Below are 22732 nucleotides of genomic sequence, written 5' to 3' on the forward strand. Positions count from 1 at the left end.
AATGTGGAATAGCATTGGCAAAGCAAAAGGGTCAGGGAACACTACATGAAGTCAAGAACTGTTGGCTTTGCTAATGCTTGTTTAAATCATGCAACCAGGCCTATAATTCAGAGCACGTTCACATTTTGATTAATAGAAGGCAACCGAGCACTGGCCAGTTGACCATGAGAATCTGGAATGTAGCAGGTCTGAACACCAAAATGGGGGATGGAGACTACTTCAATTATACTTTGACTTATGAAGCAATTTGCTTCCAGGAAAGTTGATCGTTGACTCCTTTATATAGCCATAAGAAACTGGAATGTAGTAGTCAGGATACCAGAATGGGTGAGTCAGACTGGTATGATTATACTTTGACCGAGCATGCAGTTTGCTTCCAGAAAACACGGTCTTTAGCTCCTTTATATAATCATGGTTATGATACAAAATTTGTCTCTGCAGCAAAGGGTCCTTTGGGTGCGTCTGGAGGACGCTAAATTAAAAAAAAAAATGGAAGTGTTTAATTTTCCAGTTCCTAATATGTGGATGGCCTGAGCTAGATCAACAAGACAACCGTTAACTGCTCATAGTAATTTAGTTGTTCAATAGGTACCATCATGAGGTCTTTATAGCATACTCCACAATAATCAATACATCACCCTGAAGAGAGGAATATTATTTCTGGCACTTACAGCCCTCCAGGCAACATAGATGTATATCCAAAAGAAGCTTTAATACAAATTAGTCAGTCATAGTTGTTTATTGAGACCAAAGGTCTTTACAATTAAAAAAAAACACTATTCATAGAAATACATATTTTCCAATAAATATCACAGTAATATAATAACACCATTCAACCCCCCAAAAAAATCTAAAACATCAGCTCCCAAATTATGCTCTTCCATAGGCTTTAAGAGTTTAACTATCGTCTTTCCCTTTAACATTTCCCTGACCCCGAATAAAATCCTTCCAAATGCACAAGTCACATCTAAATATTTCATTTCCGTCACAAGATCAACTGCTTATTCATGCTCTCAAATCCCATCTTTAAAAAAAAATTGGTTATAAACTATTTTTACCTGCTGCTGATTCTAATACAATATGTAAACAATCACACTTTATATTCGGACCACAAGTACATTTTCCATTGTCATTTAGGGCGATGGTCCTCACTGCCATATTTTTAAAACCTGGGTTTAAGCCAGATCTAAACTTCAATAAGGCATGTCTTAGCGAGGGGATTGATAATTCATCGACCTAGAGAAACCCGTCATCTCTTTCCCAGGCCTTTCTCATTAACTGATTAGTAACCAGAAGGCAAGAGGGAATTTTGCGCAAAGATAGTGTATATAATATCAAAAAAATCATAGAGGCTTCTAGTTAATGCTCTAAGGGTGAGATACAACCCTTGCCTACAGTTGTAACTACAGACAAATAGAATTTGTCTGATTAAACATTCACAGAATTCTCCACCTGAGCAATACTAGCCATATGTACAAGAATCAATCAACCAAAGAATACGCTTCAATTCAATAACAATAACAAATATTTTCCAATAAGTCTTCTTTATTTCTTCATTTTCTTTCAGTCACTCAGTACCAGTATTTTCATAATATATTGTTCATTGTCTTTGCCTTGCCAACACGTGTTTCGTCCAGCTATACAGCTTATGGACTTCGTCAGGGCAGTAGCTATCAATGGTCTGTAGATTGGCGAAACCAAAGGTGTTTAAAAAATTATTTTGAATCCTAATTCTTCGAACAAACGGTCCTTCCACAATCTGTATACTTCTTAATAGTAGTACTGGTATAGAACCATTGATTCCATCCTCCGCTATAATCAAATATTCACCGTAGCGGGTACATCTACTCGAGGGTTTAAGGAATCGAGACTTCTTAGTTATATCTGATAGAAAATCTGTAATCTCGGCATTTGGGAGTCTTGGGTAACGGCGTCTAGCCTTTCTCATTAACTGTACTGAAACCTGGCTGGTAAGCTCCAGCATGTCCTCTTTCCTGGCACAGCTTTTAGACAAAGTATGTAGCTCCATTTTAGAGAGATTAATTTCAAGGGTACCGATATTTACGTTTAAAGTTAATCTTCTACCTATTTTCTAGCCTATTTTTGCTCAACTCAATTCACTGTGTCTACTTTTATTTTTTCAAAGGGTAAATATTTGTAATTCTCTGTCCTACGCGACTAGAATCTTACTACCCGAGCATATGCTAAGTAGCTCCTGCCTGAGAGATGGGTTTCCAGTCTTATGGCCTGTACCATTTCTGACAGGGGTAAGGATAACAATTTATTTAGGCACCTAACTTCCTTAATATTCCAGTCTAATTATCCATTTAAACGCAGCAGTTCTGCTGTATAGAGGATTTGGGGGCATATCATAGCAAGGTAGGCTGAAAGGTTGGTTCGTAAAGAGGGACCTTAATGGTCTCTATTGAACTTTCTTAATCCACAGTGGGAGGACCTTGCAGTTGCTTTTAGGGATTCTATATGATCTTTCCAATTCTCATTAAACCTCAGCCCTAAATATTTATACTTTTTAACTATTTCCATTTTATTTCCTCCCTTGAAGCTTCTTCCTTGTGCAATAATCATGAAACACATTCGATTTCCTTTGCAGACCTACCTCTGTCATGTCGATTATTGCCAAATCATCAGAATATAAAAGGCATACAACATGAACGCTATTCATCTTTGGACATAAACCCTTAGCACCTTTTAGGGTAGCCGGTAAGTCCACTAGAAATATGGAAAATAGCAATTGAGCCAATATGCAACCTTTTTGGAGGCCATTTCTAATATTTATCTTTCAAGTTAGGGTCTCTTTTGAATCCACTAGCACCTGAGCCTAATTCTGGCTATGTACCTCTTGTAGAATTTATAAAAGATTCCTCAGGATTCCGAAATTAATTAGGAATTCCCACATTCGGTTGTACTGCACCATATCAAATGCCACACGGAAATCTACAAAACAACTAATCAATTTCCCCGTTTGGTCTATGGACTTCCTTGCCAGCGCCTACACACTAAAACAATGATCTAGGGTTGGATTTCCCTCCTTGCTCCAGATGTCATTTGCATTTTCCCTCCACTTGCTCTGATCCAACTTTGTTCTGATTCTGAAACCTTTTCTTGTACTGTCTTCAAATCATCCTTAGTATCTGTTATTGCAATCAGCATCGAAAACGATGTCTTTATATTGCAGTTTGCCCATTTAAAATGCGTGTCATTTCATCTCTTAATGCTATGTTAATCACTGCTCATATGGCTGTTATTCTAAATAAGTTGCATCTTAATTAGCTTCTTCGCTGTCTTTGCATTTGTTGAACTTCTTCTTATAACTATTATAATGACATAATTAACCTTGAAATAGCAGAGGGCATATATCTATTATGCAAATATATTTGTGTTCTTATGTGTCTTTTCATAAAAGAAAACGCTGCAATCAGCTTTATTAATTTACTTGTAGTTCTAGGTTTTGTAAAGCGCAGCTTATTAGAGAGCCCAGTCTCAGGGGACTTTTCGGAGCACATTCCATCCCTTTCATCAGCCCTTTGGTACGATATATGTATTCGTATTTGAGTCAAAGCCAGAAAGTCACCACTGGTAATGTTGAGTTTGGCCCAGTCCCACTCGCTCATTCAAACACACTTTTCAGGTTGCTTATGGCAGAAGGAACAACACCTGATGCACTGTCACAAACCAGGGAATTCATAGAGGGGTCGGTAGACTTAAGTTAAAGAAGATGATTTGAAAAATGGTGGAGTGAAAGTGGGGGATGGATCAGTCCTTGAGGTTCGAATGTACATGGCTGCATTCCACAGTGTGTCCCTGAGTAAAGAGGTCCACAGGAGGGGAGTGAGGAGGAAAACAGTCACATGCATCACTCATTCTATTCTGTTAAAAGCCACAGAGTGCTTTCGCAGTATGTGATGGGCTGAGGCTGAGCGAGTTGTTGGCTAAGGGACAAAGAGGGAGATGGAGGAGAGGATGTATTGTCCTTGATGGTGACGGCTCTTGAAAGGCCAACTAGGCTGTGAAGAGAAATGACTGGATGGCGGTCTGTAATTTGGAGAGACCTTGTAATGGCGGAAGCAGCGAAGAGTAAACCACTTGGGGTTCCAGGCTCGGGTGGGCAGCTGCGCAAGTGGGTTAAGGGAGGACGACTGAATGGGGAATGATGGCAGTGGACTGAACTCTGCTAATCTCTGTGTAGTGCTGTGGAGAAAACAATCACGTCTCAACACCAATAAGCTGATATTTGAACAATTTTGAATATTTTTCTTTTGATGTATGGTCCTGTACCACATAAATCCCCTTGTATCTATCTACACATACGCACACTCTTAATATATGCTGCTTCTCCACATCTTTTTTACATAATTACCTCTGTTGACTTATTGTTTTGACTTTTTCTTAACGCCCAGAAGCTGAGGTATTTAAATGCATTTTCAAAGCCCATTAATTCAATGCATACACGGAACGTGTTCTATACTATTTACCTTTGTGGAACAATTTAAATGGATTGTGCTCAGATAAGGGAGAAGCTAATAATGTGCAAGGACCGCAATTCATCTACTTTTAATATGTTCAGCAAAGAAAATTATTTTGATGTAATGGGTCAGTATAGAAAAAAGGTTGGGTGTGGATTCAAAGAATATGAGTGAGCTTGTGTTACAGGTGTTTTTGAAGTGGATTACACTAAGGGTATGTTTTTAAAAAATGGTCTGCTTTATTTTTTTATCTAATAGATGTTTTTGAAAATGATTGGCCCTACACAAGGACAAATGACAGTGACAAGGCTTATAAAAGTTCTGGAAGACGGGAAGCGTCTACCACGCCCAGAAAACTGCCCCGAAGAGGTATGCTTGAATTAAGTTGTATATATGAATCTTCTATTGTGATTGCACACTTACAAGAAATTATTTGCTTGTTCAGTTGCTCCCATGTCTAGGGTGGGCCCACTTTTCCTCATAAGCGCTGTGTAAAATAACTACAGTGTTCAGTCGAAATGCAGGAAAAATGTAATAAAGTGTAGATGTTTTTATCATTAAATGCATATTTTTTTGCAACTTAATCTTTATTAAAATACTTTCCAAACCACAACATTACAGTAATATGGAAGGTGAACACCGGGGTCTAGCTTGGTTATGAACATACGCTTTACTGAAAAGTTGTTCTCTAGTTTTAACTCTCAAGATATCATACGAAACCAAGATATACTAAATCACAGTACATTATCTACATGATAGTACCCCAACAAGCAGTGGTTTGTGGAATCCTAAGCCAGTAAGGCGGCTCCAGCCCCCACCCCACTCAAAGTCCTAAACACATTCAGAGATAATTCCTTTGCCCAAGATTTCAAAAAGTGGATGGCAGGGTGAATGAAGACAGGTGAACATGAGATGAGTGAACTAATGAGAAAATATACTTGGAGTTGGTGACAGACCAAAGAGTGTGGTAAAAAGCTCAGTAATAGTAATCCTGGTCTGACTTGGGGAACAAAGGATACATGAAAGGGAAAGAGGGTTGGGTGCAGTGTTAGCCTCTTGTTTTAGCATCATCACAACATCTGCGTAAGATGGCTAGAACTCTCCCAGAAATATATCCACCATAGGTACTAAACCTCTATGCAAACTTGTTCAAGTGTCCCTGTTCATTGATCCCACTGTTAGACTTCTTGGAAGCCCCTGAGCCTGGCGGCAGAGGCAGGTGCCCCCGGTAGATTTACGTCCAGAGTGTCCAGGGTTCTGTAAGCATCCACGTTGTTATCCTTATTATATTTGGCCTGCCAGGAGCCTCTGGGATCACGTCCCAGAGAACACCTGAGGCACATCGTTAACTGTTTCCATCTCTGTGCCTCCAGTGCCTGGCCAGACTGCAAACGGAGTCAATTACATCAAGTCTGACAAAATTGCCTGTGATAAAGTGTTCAGTCAAGGAGGAAACTAAAAAAATGGACAGAGTGCAGTAGCACTGCTCTATCCACTCCCAGCCCGAAGTATCATTCTACTCATTCCCTTTGCCCTAGTTCCTTTTCTTAGTTCTGTTCTGCAGGACTTAGTGGCACCATTCCATTGTATACACATATCCAGACACTAAGAAAATCTTGTTTTCATAATTATGTGTATTCGATCATAAAATCTGAGAAGCATAACTATTCCTTCCAACAGGCGACACCAGCAAATCATTTTTATGTCTGTGTTTACAAATTTAGATGTCTACCATAGCTTTTGTCACTACTCTTCTGAAAAATATACCTTATGCTCCTAGATCATGCTATGGGCTGTTTGGCGTGTCAGCCTGCCTTCTAGAGAGTGGTTCCTTTGTAAAGATTGAGGGACTATTTTCATTGCAAAACTACAGTGAATTGTCACACATTCAGGTATTTATGTGACACAAGGATAGATTATCGACACAAAGCAATCCTTTTTTCTCTCCACTACACCACATGAAAGAAGGCATTTTTAATGTATTTGTTAGGTCTCAAGTGTAAGACTGACTCTGCCATGGGTGCCTCATTGCCTTTTATTTTGGGAGATCATGGCAACCTGACCAAAAATGGCCACCATATGTACTGCGACATCTAACAAAGCCACAGGTTCTCGAGCGATTGAAGGGGCATCTTGGTGAGTCAGGCCTTCGGATCTCAAAGGCAGAATCCCTATAGGTATTGGAGCTTCTGAAGTCCAGACCTCATATGCCCACCACAGAAAGTTTCTTTTGCCATTGGGCTGGTTTCCTTTCACTACCACGGATGCACTGGGCAACATGCAAACTAAGCAATCAACCTATAAGAGCATTGTTTTCTATTGTCATTAATGGGTGGGGCCTCTACCTGACCAAACATATAAGGCTGTGAACTGTGCAGAATGAGTACATGGAAGGAGAATACAGTACATCAGGAAAAAACTAGAAATTCCCTGGAAAAAACATAGTTAACCGCTTCTCTGCGGCACAAATTCTGCCAGGGTGCGGCGGAGTTTGACGCGTGCGTATATCGGATGGGCCCCGTTCGTCCGGTGCACACGCCCACCGTGACGTCGGACGGCTGGGGGCCGTCCGACGCATGGAAGAGGTTAAAAGTTAGTTATGGTTCAGTAGAGGTAAACCTGAACAAGCCTTGGAATTTACTGATTAAAAAGTATTTAACATGCAGTGCACTTCAATGGGCAGATTTACTAAATCACGCAATGCAGCAGCTGAAATTGCTGTGCTGTGTGGGTAAGAGGGCACGAGCTGGACAGCACCGTATCTACTAAGATATGATGCTGCTGCTCTATTTACAACAAGGGGTGGTGAGGGACAGAGTCTCTGAATTAAGCAGAATACTCTCACCCAGTCAAGAGATCAGGGCTAGATCCAACACCGTTTTTTAGCTCATTGCACCATCCCAGTTTCAGAACCTGGCTGTATGCAAATTAGTCTGTCCCTGGCCCAGTGCATCATGGGAACAGGGCAGACCAGACTACAAAAGCCAATTCTTACACTGGGAAGGAAACAAGCTTCCGGGGACCGGTTTCTGGCATTACAGCCGTCTTCGGCCCGGCTTGCTTGAATCCTGATGGTGCAATGAGCAAGGGACGGTGTTGGATCTAGCCTTGATCTCTTGACTGGGTGAGAGTACTCTGCTTTATTCAGAGACTCTGTCCATCACCACCCCTTGTTGTAAATAATGCTGCTCTATTTACAACTGCTGTACAAAAGGGGGTGGTGATGGACGGAGCATCTGAATCAATCAAACACTCACACCCAGTCAAAAGATCTGGGTTTAATCCATCACCGTTCTTTAGCCCACTCTGCCACCCCAGTTCAGACATGGCTATATGCAAATCAGTCTGACCCTGTGCCTCATGGGAACAGTCCAGCCCGAACTGCCAAGCCACGTCTTCCCTGGACCGGAAACAAGCTTCCGAGGACCGGTTTCTGGCATTCTAGCCGTCTTCAGCCCGGCTTGCTTGAATCCAGTGGCAAAGTGAGCAAGGGACTCACGTCTGAGCATACCCTGCCACACTTATGGCGGCCAAAAGCGGTACAAAAGGGGGTGGTGATGGACGAAGCATCTGAATCAATCAAACACTCACACCCAGTCAAAAGATCTGGGTTTAATCCATAACCGTTCTTTAGCCCACTCTGCCACCCCAGTTCAGACATGGCTATATGCAAATCAGTCTGACCCTGTGCCTCATGGGAACAGTCCAGCTCGAACTGCCAAGCCACGTCTTCCCTGGACCGGAAACAAGCTTCCGAGGACCGATCTGACCCAGATCTTTTGACTGGGTGTGAGTGTTTGATTAATTCAGATGCTCTGTCCATCACCACCCCCTTTTGTACCGCTTTTGGCTGCCATAAGTGTGGCAGGGTATGCTCAGACGTGAGTCCCTTGCTCACTTTGCCACTGGATTCAAGCAAGCCGGGCTGAAGACAGCTGGAATGCCAGAAACCGGTCCTCGGAAGCTTGTTTCCGGTCCAGGGAAGACGTGGCTTGGCAGTTTGGGCTGGACTGTTCCCATGAGGCACAGGGTCAGACTGATTTGCATATAGCCATGTCTGAACTGGGGTGGTAGAGTGGGCTAAAGAACGGTTATGGATTAAACCCAGATCTTTTGACTGGGTGTGAGTGTTTGATTGATTCAGATGCTCCGTCCATCACCACCCCCTTTTGTACCGCTTTGGGCCGCCATAAGTGTGGCAGGGTATGCTCAGACGTGAGTCCCTTGCTCACTTTGCCACTGGATTCAAGCAAGCCGGGCTGAAGACGGCTGGAATGCCAGAAACCGGTCCTCTGAAGCTTGTTTCCGGTCCAGGGAAGACGTGGCTTGGCAGTTCGGGCTGGACTGTTCCCATGAGGCACAGGGTCAGACTGATTTGCATATAGCCATGTCTGAACTGGGGTGGCAGAGTGGGCTAAAGAACGGTGATGGATTAAACCCAGATCTTTTGACTGGGTGTGAGTGTTTGATTGATTCAGATGCTCCGTCCATCACCACCCCCTTTTGTACCGCTATTTACAACTGCTGGCACACTTCAGGTGCCTTGCAGCATGGTGCAAAGGTGCATGTACTTGATGTCTACCACAGGTTTTTTACTGGAAAAGTATGCTTCCAGTACAAAGGAAATATGCTCATACATACGTTAAAACCTCCTCCACTTTGTCTGTGAGCTGCACTGTGCGTGAAAAGTATGAAGACAGAATATTTTCTCCATAGGTGTTAGCAAGAAATGCCCATATCTGAAAGAAACAGGTTAGTATTAGATTCCTTACCTTAGAATATCCCCAGGCGTCAGTCTGGATCCGGAAACTTTTGCGTAGCAGTACCCCTGCGCGTCGGTAGGCGTCGTCTGCAGGCGTCCCCTGCGGCTCCGCGTCGTCGGCGTCGTGCGCCGTGATGACGTCGCTGGAGTATATAGACGCCGCCTCCGCGCGCTGACGTCAGTTCTTCTTTTTTCCGCGCCAGTTAGCGCAGATCCGAAGAGCAGTACTCCGGTCTTTTGACCTAGTGTTTGTTTAACTTAATCTTCTACGGTGCCGGTAGGATGCCTGGGTTTAAGAGCTGCGACGAGTGCGACCGCATGATGTCGGTCACCGACCACCATCGACTCTGCCTCCGGTGTCTGGGCGCGGACCACGACGTGGAGTCCTGCGTCGACTGTCGGGCCTTGACTGGAAAAGCTAGGCGGGAGCGGTCCCGCAAGCTTCTCGAGCTCCGGGTGTCGGCCCCGCGTCGAGAGCGGTCCCGGTCCGGTCGGAGGTCGAGGGAGCGGTCGAGGGAACGATCGCGGAGCCGCCATGGGCGCTCCGGGAGTCGCCACCATTCCTCCGGCTCGTCAGGTAAGCACAAGAAGTCGGGGCGTCGCCATCGCACCCCCGACTCCCCCCGACGCCCGCGTGCTGCGGCCGGGGGCTCGGGTGACCCCACCCCCGCGGTCCCGCATGGGTCGCCGACGCCGTCTACCCCACACCCGTCGGTCCCTGGGGAAGGCGCGTCGCGTGAGGAGATCGAGGCCTTCCTCATTGCTATGAGGGCGAGGTCTTCTCCGGCGGGGCCTTCGGCGCCTGCGGGCCCGTCGGTCCCGTCTGGGGGGCCGAGCGGTTCGGGTGCTCCTGCCCCGGCGCCGCCGGTGGCTCCGGCCCCGGCGCCGCTGGTTCCCTCTGGTTCGTCGCCGGCTGGTCTCCCGGCCTCTCCTGAGTCGGTTCCTGTGGGACAACCCGTGGTACCGCCCCCGCGTGGTGCAGCGACTCCGCCGTCGGCTCCGGCCGGCGTCGGGTCACCTGCGCCGACGCCGCGCGGCGCCACCCCCCTTTCCTCCCCGACTCCGGACGCGGAGCCGGACCGGCGTCGATCGGCGCCGGATCCGACGCCGATGGGGCCCGTTGACCCCGATGTCTATATCGTCGACCCAGAATATGGGTATGACGAGGAGGAGTATGGAGAGGGTTGGGAGGGGTCTGAGGACCCTCTATCCCGTGCCTGCCAGTACGATGTGGACTGGGTAGGTGATCTGGGTGATGCCAGTGGCCTGGACGAGTCGCCCAACCCTGGGTTTGTCTCTCCGTCCCCTGTGGCGTCTGAGGCAGGTGCTGCCTATTCGGTGGTCCTGATGAGGGCTGCCAAGGCCTTACACCTTGAGCTCCCCGTCGCGAAGGTCAAACCGAATATTCTGACGGAAGTGTTTAAACCGCAGTCATGCCCCCAGGAGCCTCTGCTGCCGTTTAATGAGGCCCTGACGGATGTCCTTCTGGGCACCTGGTCCAGGCCCGCTTCTGGTGCGCCGGTTGACCGGAACGTTGCCAGGCGTCACCGTCCGTGTTCGGACGACCCTGCCTTCCTCTCCACCCATCCCTCCCCGGAGAGTCTGGTGATCCAGGCCTCCACTTCACAGTCCGCATTCCCGTCGGCTCCGCCCGACCGGGAATCAAAGAGGTACGACCAATTTGGTAAAAAAAGTGTTTTCCTCTTTGAGCGCTGGGCTGCGGTCTTGTAACACCGCGTGCCTCTTGGGTCGCTACACCCACTCCCTGTGGGATACGGTCGAAGAGTGTTTGCCGCAATGCCCCCAGGAAGTGCGGGACAAGCTCACCCGGGCCTTGGTTGAAGGCCGGGATGCGGCGCGGTACTCGATCCGTTGTGGTCTGGACACAACAGACTCACTGGGACGGGCCATGTCCACTACGGTGGCGATTCGTCGCCATGCCTGGCTGAGATCTGCCAACTTCTCGCCAGACGTCCAAAATACGCTCATGGACATGCCATTTGATGGCAGTCGCCTGTTTGGTGACAAAGCGGACCACGCGCTGGAGCGCTTCAAGGACTCCAGGGTCACGGCCAAGTCCTTGGGTCTTTCGACCCAGCGCCAGCAGACGGGTTCGTTTCGGCCCTTTCGTGGCCAAGGGAGGGGAGGTCCCGCACGTGCTGCCAGCCACGCGACGCAGAACGCTCCCCAGCGCGGTGGCGGCCGTGGTTTCCGCCGTGGTGGCGGTAGAGGCCAGCGGCGTGGTCAGTCCACGCCTCCCTCCGCTGCTGCATCCAAGCCTTCCTAGTCCGAGCTTTCGGGCTCACGTGACGCCAGTGGGTGGCAGGGTTCGCCATCACCACTCCCGCTGGCGCGCGGTAACATCGGACAGGTGGGTGCTGCAGCTTGTCCGAAGGGGCTATGCCCTCCCCTTCGAGTCCACTCCTCCAGCCATGCCACCGCAGAACCACCGTGTGTCGGGGGACCACTTGACACTTCTGCGGGAGGAAGTTACGGCCCTCTTGGCCAAGGGGGCCATCGAGCGCGTTCCTGGGCCAGAAGTAGGGTGTGGTTGCTACTCCCACTACTTTCTGGTACCCAAGAAGGACAAGGGAGGCCTGCGTCCTATCTTGGATCTACGGAACGTCAACGGCTTCCTCCGGAAGGAGAAGTTCAAGATGTTGACTTTGGCTCAGGTCTTGGCTGCTCTAGACCCACAAGACTGGATGGTAGCGTTGGACTTGCAGGATGCGTATTTTCACATCCCCGTCCTGCCGGCCCACCGGCGTTACCTGCGGTTCACGGTAGGCCACGAGCACTTTCAGTTTATCGTGCTCCCATTCGGCCTTACCAGCGCCCCACGGGTGTTCACGAAAGTGATGGCGGTGGTCGCAGCTCATCTGCGCCGGTTAGGGGTTTCAGTCTTCCCCTACCTCGACGACTGGCTGTTGAAGGCGGGCTCGCCCCAGACAGTCGTCCACCACCTTCAGATGACGGCAGACCTCCTGCACGAGCTGGGGTTTTCCATCAATGTGCCGAAATCACACCTGTGTCCCTCTCAAAAGCTCCTTTTCATCGGAGCGGTTCTCGACTCGGCGCAGTTTCGGGTTTATCCTCCGGAACGGCGGGTCCGGGATATTCAGGCTCTGATTCCCATCTTTCAGCCGTTATCCCGGGTTTCGGTCAGGTTGACGCTGCGGCTTCTGGGGCTGATGGCCTCCTGCATCCTTCTGGTGCATCACGCCAGGTGGCGGATGCGGGCTCTGCAGTGGGACCTGAAGTTTCAGTGGGCCCAGCATCAGGGCAACCTATCCGACCATGTCCTGATCTCGGAGGGCACTGCGAGACAGTTGCAGTGGTGGCTTACGGACCGCGATTGGGTCAGGGGCAGATCCCTCTCCCTTCCCCAACCGGAGCACGTGGTTGTGACGGACGCGTCCCTCCAAGGCTGGGGTGGCCACTTGGGAGAGGCGGAGATCAGAGGCCTCTGGTCTCCGGCGGAATCCCGGCTCCATATCAACATGTTGGAGCTGCGGGCGATTCGCCTAGCACTGAAGGCATTCCTCCCCTTTGTCAACGGGAGTGTGGTGCAGGTGTTCACGGACAACACCACCGCCATGTGGTACTGCAACAAACAGGGCGGTGTGGGGTCGTGGACCCTTTGCCAGGAGGCTCTGCGCCTCTGGCAATGGCTGGAACGTCAGGGCGTGACTCTGACGGTTCAACACCTGGCAGGTTCTCTGAACGCCAGGGCGGACGAACTCAGCCGTCGGTGCTCGGTGGATCACGAATGGCGTCTGAACTCGGATGTGGCGAGAGGCCTCTTTCAGCAATGGGGAGAGCCTTGGTTAGATCTATTCGCCACAGAAGAGAACGCGCAATGTCATCAGTTCTGCGCGTTGGAGTTTCCAAGACGGCACTCGCTCGGCGACGCCTTTCGGCGCGAGTGGAGTTGCGGTCTGTTGTACGCCTTTCCGCCTATACCACTTCTGCCCAGAGTGCTGAAGAAGATCAGGCGCGACCGGGCCCAAGTTATCCTTGTGGCTCCGGACTGGGCTCGAAGGTACTGGTATCCCGAGCTACTCAGCATGACAGTCGGTCCCTCGATCCGCCTGCCCCTTCGGGAGGACCTTCTGTCGCAGCAGCAGGGGACGGTCCTCCACCCGAACCTGTCCAGTCTCCACCTCCATGCGTGGAGATTGAGCGGCGACAGTTGAGGCCATTTGACTTGCCTCCTGAAGTCTGTGATGTCATTCTGGCAGCCAGGCGTCCCTCCACAAAGTCGGTATACGCCTGCCGGTGGAACAGATTTGTGGCATGGTGCACAGCAAAGGCTGTGGATCCCCTTTCTGCCCCTCTGTCTGAGGTTCTCCTCTTCCTCCTTTCCCTTGCCCAGCAGGGCTCTGCTCTGGGCACTATCAAGGGCTATCTTTCTGCCCTTTCCGCCTTCTTGAGGCTACCTGATCAGCCATCTTTGTTCAAGTCCCCTATTGTGTTAAGATTCTTGAAGGGCATCACGCACATGTATCCTCCAACTCCGTTCGTGATGCCTCAGTGGGACTTGAACTTGGTTTTGACTTTCCTGATGTGCGCTCCCTTTGAGCCCCTTCATTCCTGTCCTCTCCGTCTTCTCACCTTAAAGACGGCCTTCCTGGTAGCCATCACCTCTGCCAGGAGAGTGAGTGAGCTCCAGGCTCTTTCTATTCAACCTCCTTTCTTGTCTGTTCATCCTGATAAGGTGGTTCTTCGGACTCGGCCTTCTTTCCTGCCCAAGGTAGTCTCTGCTTTTCACATTGGGCAGTCCATCACCTTGCCCTCCTTCTTCCCGCCTCCGCATCCTTCAAAGGATGAAGAGCGGCTCCATCGTCTGGACCCAAAACGTGCGCTTTCATTCTATATGGATCGCACCCGCCAGTTCCGGGTGGATGACCAACTGTTTGTTGGCTACGTGGGTGAGAAGAAGGGAAGGGCGGTACAGAAACGGACCATCTCTCGGTGGGTCGTCCTGTGCATCAAAGCATGCTACTCTTTGGCTCGGAAGGAGCCTCCTGTTGGGCTGAGGGCCCATTCCACTCGGGCCACGGCGGCTACTACTGCCCTGGGCCGGGGTGTCCCTTTGCAGGACATTTGCCAGGCGGCCACGTGGGCCTCGCTGCACACCTTTGCGAGGCACTACTGCCTGGACAGTCAAGTCCGGAGGGACGGCTTCTTTGGCCGTTCGGTCCTCCAGGACTTTCTGGTGTAGGTTGTATTGGTTCGCAGACCCACCACCGGGGTTGGTATTGCTGGGGTATCTATTCTAAGGTAAGGAATCTAATACTAACCTGTTTCTTTCAGATGAACAAGTTACTTACCTTCGGTAACGATATATCTGTAAGAAACAGTAGTTAGTATTAGATTCCTTACCGCCCCACCCATCCTCCCCGTTCTGCGAACTGATACCTAGGGTTAAGGACATCCCTTTCAGGGCCCTAGTTTCAAATGGCACCAGTGTTAGTTCTCACATGGCTCTGCGTGTTCTGGCGCGGAAAAGCTGTGTGCAAAGAACTGACGTCAGCGCGCGGAGGCGTCTATATACTCCAGCGACGTCATCACGGCGCACGACGCCGACGACGCGGAGCCGCAGGGGACACCTGCAGACGACGCCTACCGACGCGCAGGGGTACTGCTACGCAAAAGTTTCCGGATCCAGACTGACGCCTGGGGATATTCTAAGGTAAGGAATCTAATACTAACTACTGTTTCTTACAGATATATCGTTACCGAAGGTAAGTAACTTGTTCGTATCAAACATGGGACGTTACCATGATACAAAGTAGCTCAAAGTGCTGCTAATTGCTACTTTGAGTTTCTGTAGGTAACTTTCCAAGGCTGCAAAGTAAACACCAAAACAATGCTTAACACCAGTTTGTAATCAGTGATATCACTGACCATGTCATGAGTGATTTAATGAGTGCTGTCATTAGCAGTGCATTACGGAGGCGCAAGTTATAGTTAGCTCAGCTAACTATAACTGCTGAATTTCTCTGGTTTTGCATGAGTGAAATGTCAGCCTAACTATAACGTCCCTGTAACCTTTGTTTTTTTTCCAGTGAATTTCTAATGGTTTTTAAATGCTAATTCCCAACTACAACTTACCTGTAACCCTTGTTTTTTTCAGTGAAATTCTATGTGTTTTTTTAAGTAGCAATGGTGTTTGCAGAACGGTGTGGAAAGGGGTGGGCCTCTGACCAGCTCTCAGGAATTCTGCTGTGTAGGACTTACAGAAAGTACCAGGAGGGCTTCTTGGTCCCCAAGGTCCATTAGCATCCAAGTGCACTTAATTCACCAACCAGTACTGTGCCAGGAGACGCGTTTGAAGAGTGGTGCAGAAAGGGAGTGTGACCTCCAAACACCTCTTAGCAATCTGACTCTGTGGGACTGGCTGGATGTAACAGGAGTAGTAGTTAACCCCCCAAGACCAGCAATAGCCAAGGGGATTGAAACTCTGCATCCGGTCTCCTGGGTAGCAGCTATATACACATAACCAATGCAAAGGCTCTTGTCAGAGCCACCCTAGTACCCGAAATATTGTGAAGTATTTTTCCAAAGTTTTTTTTGACAATCCACGTGACGACATTGCGATCCCTGCGAACACTTAGTGAAAACAGAAAACAAAAGCAGACATTCAATGACCACCAACACATCCAAAACTAACACGTAAAAAATCCATTCTGAACATTGCACTACACATATTACTGTATACATACTTCTTTCAAAGCCTATTTAAACTCATATTTTTGCTCTAAGTTTCTTTAAAAACCATCTTTTAGACCTATTTTCCAGTTATCTGGGATGTCGCAGTGAAGTTAACCGTGACAAACGAGCCTTTTCCATAAAGTCGAAAACACATATATACACACATATAAGTATTGTACAGACTAGGGGTTTATTACTCTATACTACCAACCCATATTTTTCTAGTGTATTTCTAGAACAACCATCTCTAAAACGTATTTTCCGTTTTCGCGGTTAGACCGGACATCGCGATGACTCAATGACATTGGTCATCGCGATCCCCGCGGTTACGGGGATATAATTAATTGTAACCAACACAGTGCATAACTCGCTATATAAATAACTCACTATATAAATAACTCTATTAAAAACATTTATCAAAATGTCATTATCTCTATAACAATGCATATTAATGATTCACTTTTTTTTTAATACTTCTACCAATATTTGGGATGATGTTGATAGTGGTAATGTCTCCGCAATGATACATGGGGGGCTATGCTGGCGGTCACAGCATCGTTTCAGATATCAATTCAGGAAACAAACACACAATTTAGGACACATAACTTGTGTCCCTAACACCCCCATTTCCCAACTATGGAGTCAGAGTATCTCCCCCTCACCCCTTATGTGGGCTTTCCCACAATGTTTTTGCCCCGGCAACCGTTACCTATAGATAAAATAGTGGCCACAACTTTCTGTTCAGGTTGCATCCAGCCAATCAGAGCATTCCGGTTGGCACACGCATTCACACTTAATCGCAAAACCACTACGGACAGAGATATCACTATAATTTTCGGCTTAAATTTTGCAAAAACTACTGAACCAATTTACACTAGTCCCTTCAGCAGTTCGGGGTGTAACTGTGGCTGAAGGTTTCTATGGGAATTAACATTACAAATGCACCCTTATTTCGCGGCCCAAATTCTTGCTCCCCACTGCACAGACGCCCCCATGACAACCAGAACCTACCTTAATACTTTTTTCGGAGAATTTCATGAAGGTTGGTCAAACGGCCCCAATGTTATAGGCAAGTCAATAAATGCTTTTCCTATGGAAACATGGTCCTACCTATAACTAACTACTGGCAACCAACAGTAGGTAATCTATATATATATATATATATATATATATATATATATATATATATATATATATATATAACCTAGTGGCAGTCTCCACTAGGTAGTTCTAGTTAGGTCTGCTTTTCCATTAAAAATAGCGTATTTTGGGGTGCTGATAACTTTGGCCCCTTTTGATGAGTCTTCACAAAACGTTCCCAAAAAAAAGTTCATGCCTTCCTGGAAAGTTTCAGGGTGATCCGTCAAGCGGTAGCCGAGAAAAAAGGTGGAAACTGAAACGCTAAATCTCCATGCATTTCCCATCTACTTTTTTAAGACAGGCTACAGCAAAAACTGCTGACCGGAAAATGTACCAAATTTGTCAGGAAGGTAGATGTTGGTCCGCAGATTGTGCTTTTTGTTATTTGGTTTAAATCCGTTCAGTAGTTTCTGAGAAATTAAGGTTGAAAAATAATAGTATAAATAAATAATATATATCTGCACCCGGATCTACATGTAAGTAGCAGGTTCAGTGTGTGCGTTTGTTGTGGGATATTTGAGTACTCTGGCCAGGTGGTTCTGGCAATCTCCAAAATCCCCATATAGTGTAGGTATTGACCCTGACCTAGAGCAAAGCTGTCACAGGCTTGTTTATATGTTATAAACGTTTTGCTCGGGTAGCCTGGAAAGACAGGTGTGCGCTCATGTCTCTTATAGGGACCAATATCCATATGGGGAGCTCCCTATGAAACGGTGCATGTCTCAGTACCTTTTCCATGTACTGTTGCCATATATTCACAGTCTGGCGTACTATATATGGGAGGTCCTCGCTGCCCCCCTTACCCTGCATCAGCGTTACTGGGAGTTTACCACATTCGGTTTTGAATGTTATTACCATAGCCACTGATCTAGTCTGCAACTACATTGTCATCTTTTATTACCACAATCTCTAGCCATACATAGATATTACCATTGGATTGCTTTTGATTTACAATCATTTATTGTGTAATCAACATGTCAGTTTTTATTATACATTCTGAATATTTTTAATTGTTAAGAATGTCATGTGTCCTGTCATTGTTTTTGATTTCATCTATTGTATCATGTGCTGTATGAAATGTCATTGTGACTACTTTCATATTTTTTAGCACTATTTATGTACCATTAAATGTATGTCATTTTTCGCTTAGGAGGTTTTTATACCCCATTGATTAGATACAACATGGAGTTCTTTATGTGTAAGATAAAATACAGCTTGTCATTTTTTTCTTCACTTGTTCTTCTGGCCCATACGTTTACTACTTAGTAAATTCAAATACAGGCTGCCAAGGGGTGTTTATATACAATTGAACATAGTTACTCTGCAATACAAAGATTTATAACGTGTTCAATACCTCTACACATCTATGGTGCATTAGGAGCCTATGCACTTTGTAAACACTCATATTGATTTGCTGGACACAGGCTGTACAAAATTAGGTAGAACAATGTTACTGTAGTTACCAGCCACGATCTAAACTACAAAACAAACTAGCACACTCATGGATGATGTCATCAGTGATATTATAAATGATGTCATGGAACAGGTCACAATTGATGTCATATATTAGGTCATAAGCAGTGCATAGTGGGGGCGCAAGTTATATTTAACTCTGCTAACTATAACTGGTAAATTTCTGTGTCACTGACAAATTCACGTAACTATAACGTTACTTTAACTTTTTTTGTCCAGTGAATGTGTATACGTGGTGGGGGCGGGTGGGTGTATAGGTGTATATAAATATATTCACATTCAATGTGTGTGTGTATATATGTATGTGTATATATGCTTGGAAATTAGTTTAGGCTAATTTCTGTTTTAACATTGAGGCATGTTATTAACACCCACACCTAATTGTCATCTGTTTGTCACTTTAATAGGTTTATCAGCTAATGAGGAAGTGCTGGGAGCAAAATCCATCCAGTCGGACCACCTTTCAGAACCTCATTGAAGGATTTGAGGACATAATAAATAAAATGTAGATACATGTTTTGTACAGTTGTTGGTGCTTCATGTGTTTTATATGCAAATGCAAAGCCATTGGATGGTTCCTAGGCTGCCATAGTCTACTGTGACCTATTTTGTTTTATTTGTTGTTGTTAATGTTACTATTACATTAAATATAAATGTACCTTTTAAAATAGTTTGCCCAAACCTGCTATCTGTGTCAGATAACATGATCCCCTCATTAAATCAGGTTTCATTTTGCAGGAAAAGCTAATTATAATTTCTTAGATTCCAGCAAATGTTTAATAATAATAATTTCAGATACAAAATCTTTAGTTTTCATTTAGGTTTGTTGCAATGAATACCTGATATAGAAGAACATTACAAATGCCAACACGTCTTTTTTTGCTATATGATGGTATTGCATAATTAAATAAAAATGTACTCGTTTATACCCTGTATAGTCTAGTTGTACAAGCAATATTGTACAAGAAATATTGCTTTTATAAACATCCAAAATGTAAATAGTTTCCTAGATATAATTCCTTTCAATGTTCAGAATGATGCTTTGGCCACCCGTTGAGATATTGATTCCTCAAACCTCAATAAACTGTCAAGTTTTTAGTTTATAGTGCAATAAAATATAGCATATTCCCTTGAAAATGTAAGTAATCTTCAGAACTCAATTAAGATTTTGAAAATGTGATTCGCTATGTGGTTCTACACATAGAATTAAATGGAAAAGTTTACATTTCTTGACATGTAGCAAATTTAGGAATATATTACCTATTTAAATTTAGTCCCAGGAACCCAAACTCTGAGAATACTGTTAGTTTTCTTAAATGTATATATGGTCTGTTAACTCGTCTCTCTTTAGAAGTAAACGTTACAGCCCTAAATTGGTGTGATTAAACAGTGATCTATTTTTAGTAAATTGACAATGTATATTTGAATGATGGATGGCTTTCCAATAGACACTTTTTTCCCTCAGAAATATTTGATCAGGAATAAATACAAAATATGAAAGCAGAAATGTGCTTGTTTACTCTAAATTAGGATATAGTTTATATATCTATTTACCAAATCTCACAACTACTCACTATTGAAATACACCCTTATTGTTTGTCTTCTGATGGAAGAACGTACACTGTTGCTTCAGTGTATCAGATACATTCTTTTTATATAAGTGTCTATTTCTGCAGATGTTTCGTTTTTTCGGGGGTACTTTCTAGTTGAATTATGGGCCTGATAACCACACATTATCTTTTACAATTTTAAAATAGAATGCATTACTAAAAGAAAATGAAAACGTAAGTGTCGTGTATAACAGTTACATAGGCATCATTGTCTATATAGAACGGTTTACCAAATAGTAGTGCTGCAGCTCTAATAGAAAGTGTAAAGCAGCTCTCTTAATCTGTGACTGATATAAAAATTTAATTAGTGATGGCAGAACTGCATACATATTAACAAGTTACCGCTTGCGAACAATCTCATTGTTCTCATGTACCAAGGAAGCTATTGTTTCCTATTTTAAAAAAGTTGTCCTGACCACACAATATTAACTTTTCTTCCATCAGAGCAAAACCTTTGTCCTACAGTTTTTCTAGACCACACAAACCTAAAGAAGCCTGGGTATCTACACTTTGGTGTAGACATTTTTCTTTAGTTTTTGGCCAAAACATGAGTGATCATTGTATAAATGGCTTTCAGCCCGTATGAAATCCGATGGAGTCTCATTTGCAAGCCTCTGCATTATGATGTAAATGTGGAAAGGTCTGCAATCAACAAACTCCAGTGGCTTATTAATTCTACAATCTCCTCCCCTCACTCAGGCCTTCTCAGAACTTCAGCTTTAAGTAAATTTCAGTTTCATATTTGTTCGCTGAGCAGGATTTTCCCAAATATTTACCTGCTGAGCGTAAAAGACATCTCGAACTGTTTAGCTCTTCTAATTCTTTACGGGTTATTTTCTAAGAAAGTAGACATTGAACAACTCAATCTATGATCTTGCTTAATCTTTAGTGTAATAAGCACATTCCTACTTTTCTGGCCTGCTCATTCACTTTCTAGTGTCCAATACTAGCAAATTTAAATGGTTGCTCTCTGGGAGTAGATTTAGCATACTTCAAATGAGAAAATCAAATTCATGCTCAGTTCCTTTAAAGAATGATAAATGTCATATGGTTTATATAACCCAACCATTAATACTGCTGAGAAAACAGTATCTCTAATATTATCTGGGAATATTCTGTTGGATGAGAATCTGAACACAAGAAAACTAGCTGGCATGTCTTCTGAGAACAGCTGTTTTGTTAGAACCTATTTTGCTCCATTTCCATCTATCAATTTTTTAGAATTTATTCTAGCTGCAAGAGGCTTTATTTCTTATCAATTCAGACTCTCTTGATAAGCATTGGTCTTCTGTTCACCAACAAGTTTGGATATCAGACTACCATATAGACAAGACCAGTCATGTTGCTTATCCCGTTTACTGCTTCGAACGTACGAAGAAACGGGTGCGGCCGCGTCGGCCATTGGACGTGCGCAGCACCAGGGAGGTAGCTCGCGCGAAGTCCAACGGCCGACGGCAGCAGCGATAGAGTTACATTTTAGGATCTATTGTGTTTCTCCACATTCTTTGCTCAACACTGTCTTTTGGTACAGTTTTGCCATCTGGTTTTTTAACTGAATAGTAGTAAGAAATATTCCAAAGTAATGGGCACTCTGTCACTTAGGATAGCCAGCAGAAAAGAGTAGTGCTTAGTGATTAAAGTTGTACAGCAAAAGGTTTAATGTACACAGATCAGGGAACTGCATCATGAACTGTGTTCTGCATAAATTAATTTAGCACTTGAAATGCAGTCTTTGAGTTTCAGGGCACTCACTGTACAGTTCATTGGAATGAGCACCTGCATATATTAGTTTACCCAACAACGTAAAAGAATCAGTACATGTGGTTTAGTGGTTCTGACACTACTTCCAAGTAACTAGACACCTGCACATGTGGTATGTCTAGGGTGTAGCAGTTGGACACTTAAATGATAACTTTCTGGAAATTCTGAGCCTCTGATATTCACCAGTCCTTCTAGATACCCTGCCAATCTACTTGTGTAGTAAATTAGCTTTGCCATTGGGGAGTGCTCTGATTTCTCATTTCTTATACTTTCACTTTCTAATTGCACACAGTTCAGTCTTTGGCACATCCAATATCTGGACACACACACCACAAACATATTTCTTGTATATACATTATACTTTAACAAAGTATAAACATTTATAGTCGCTAACTGAATGTAATTGTGTATATGTAAGCAGAATGTGTTTTATAAAGAATCAAGCATTTATTATTTTTTGTTTTACATTATCAACTATTTTACTTGTTGTACATCTGTATGCACTTTGCTACTCTTTATAGAAATAAACATAACATGATTGGTCTCTGCTTATGCTTGTTATGATTTTTATCATGAATTATCTTGTCCAATACTTCACATGGGCTTCTAGCCAGTAATACTGACCTATGTTTGAAAAATGTGAAATGCCAAAGAGGAGGTACACTGGGAACCAATAACAACTTCATTGTGCATGTTAGCATCTAAGTTAGATTGGTTATTATTACTGATATTTTTCCTTATTTTTAGTTTTTTTTCACTCTGGGCCAGTGAAACCAGAACTTGTT

At 45.0% G+C, this 22732-nt stretch overlaps 1 protein-coding gene across 4 annotated transcripts in view; it reads left to right on the forward strand.

Annotated features, from left to right (window-relative positions):
• Nucleotides 1-22497, forward strand: part of JAK1 (Janus kinase 1) — a 490769-nt gene extending 468272 nt beyond the window's left edge. For all 4 annotated transcript variants that reach the window (XM_078669080.1, XM_078669071.1, XM_078669099.1 and 1 more), the window contains 2 exons: nucleotides 4743-4853; nucleotides 18984-22497. In XM_078669080.1, coding sequence (XP_078525206.1) covers nucleotides 4743-4853; nucleotides 18984-19085 — 213 coding nt within the window. In that variant the 3' untranslated portion in view covers nucleotides 19086-22497. The remainder of the gene's footprint in view (nucleotides 1-4742; nucleotides 4854-18983) is intronic.
• The last annotated feature ends 235 nt before the right edge of the window (nucleotides 22498-22732 follow it).

Source organism: Lissotriton helveticus, chromosome 1_2 (assembly GCF_964261635.1).
Source record: "Lissotriton helveticus chromosome 1_2, aLisHel1.1, whole genome shotgun sequence".
Lineage (NCBI taxonomy): Eukaryota > Metazoa > Chordata > Amphibia > Caudata > Salamandridae > Lissotriton > Lissotriton helveticus.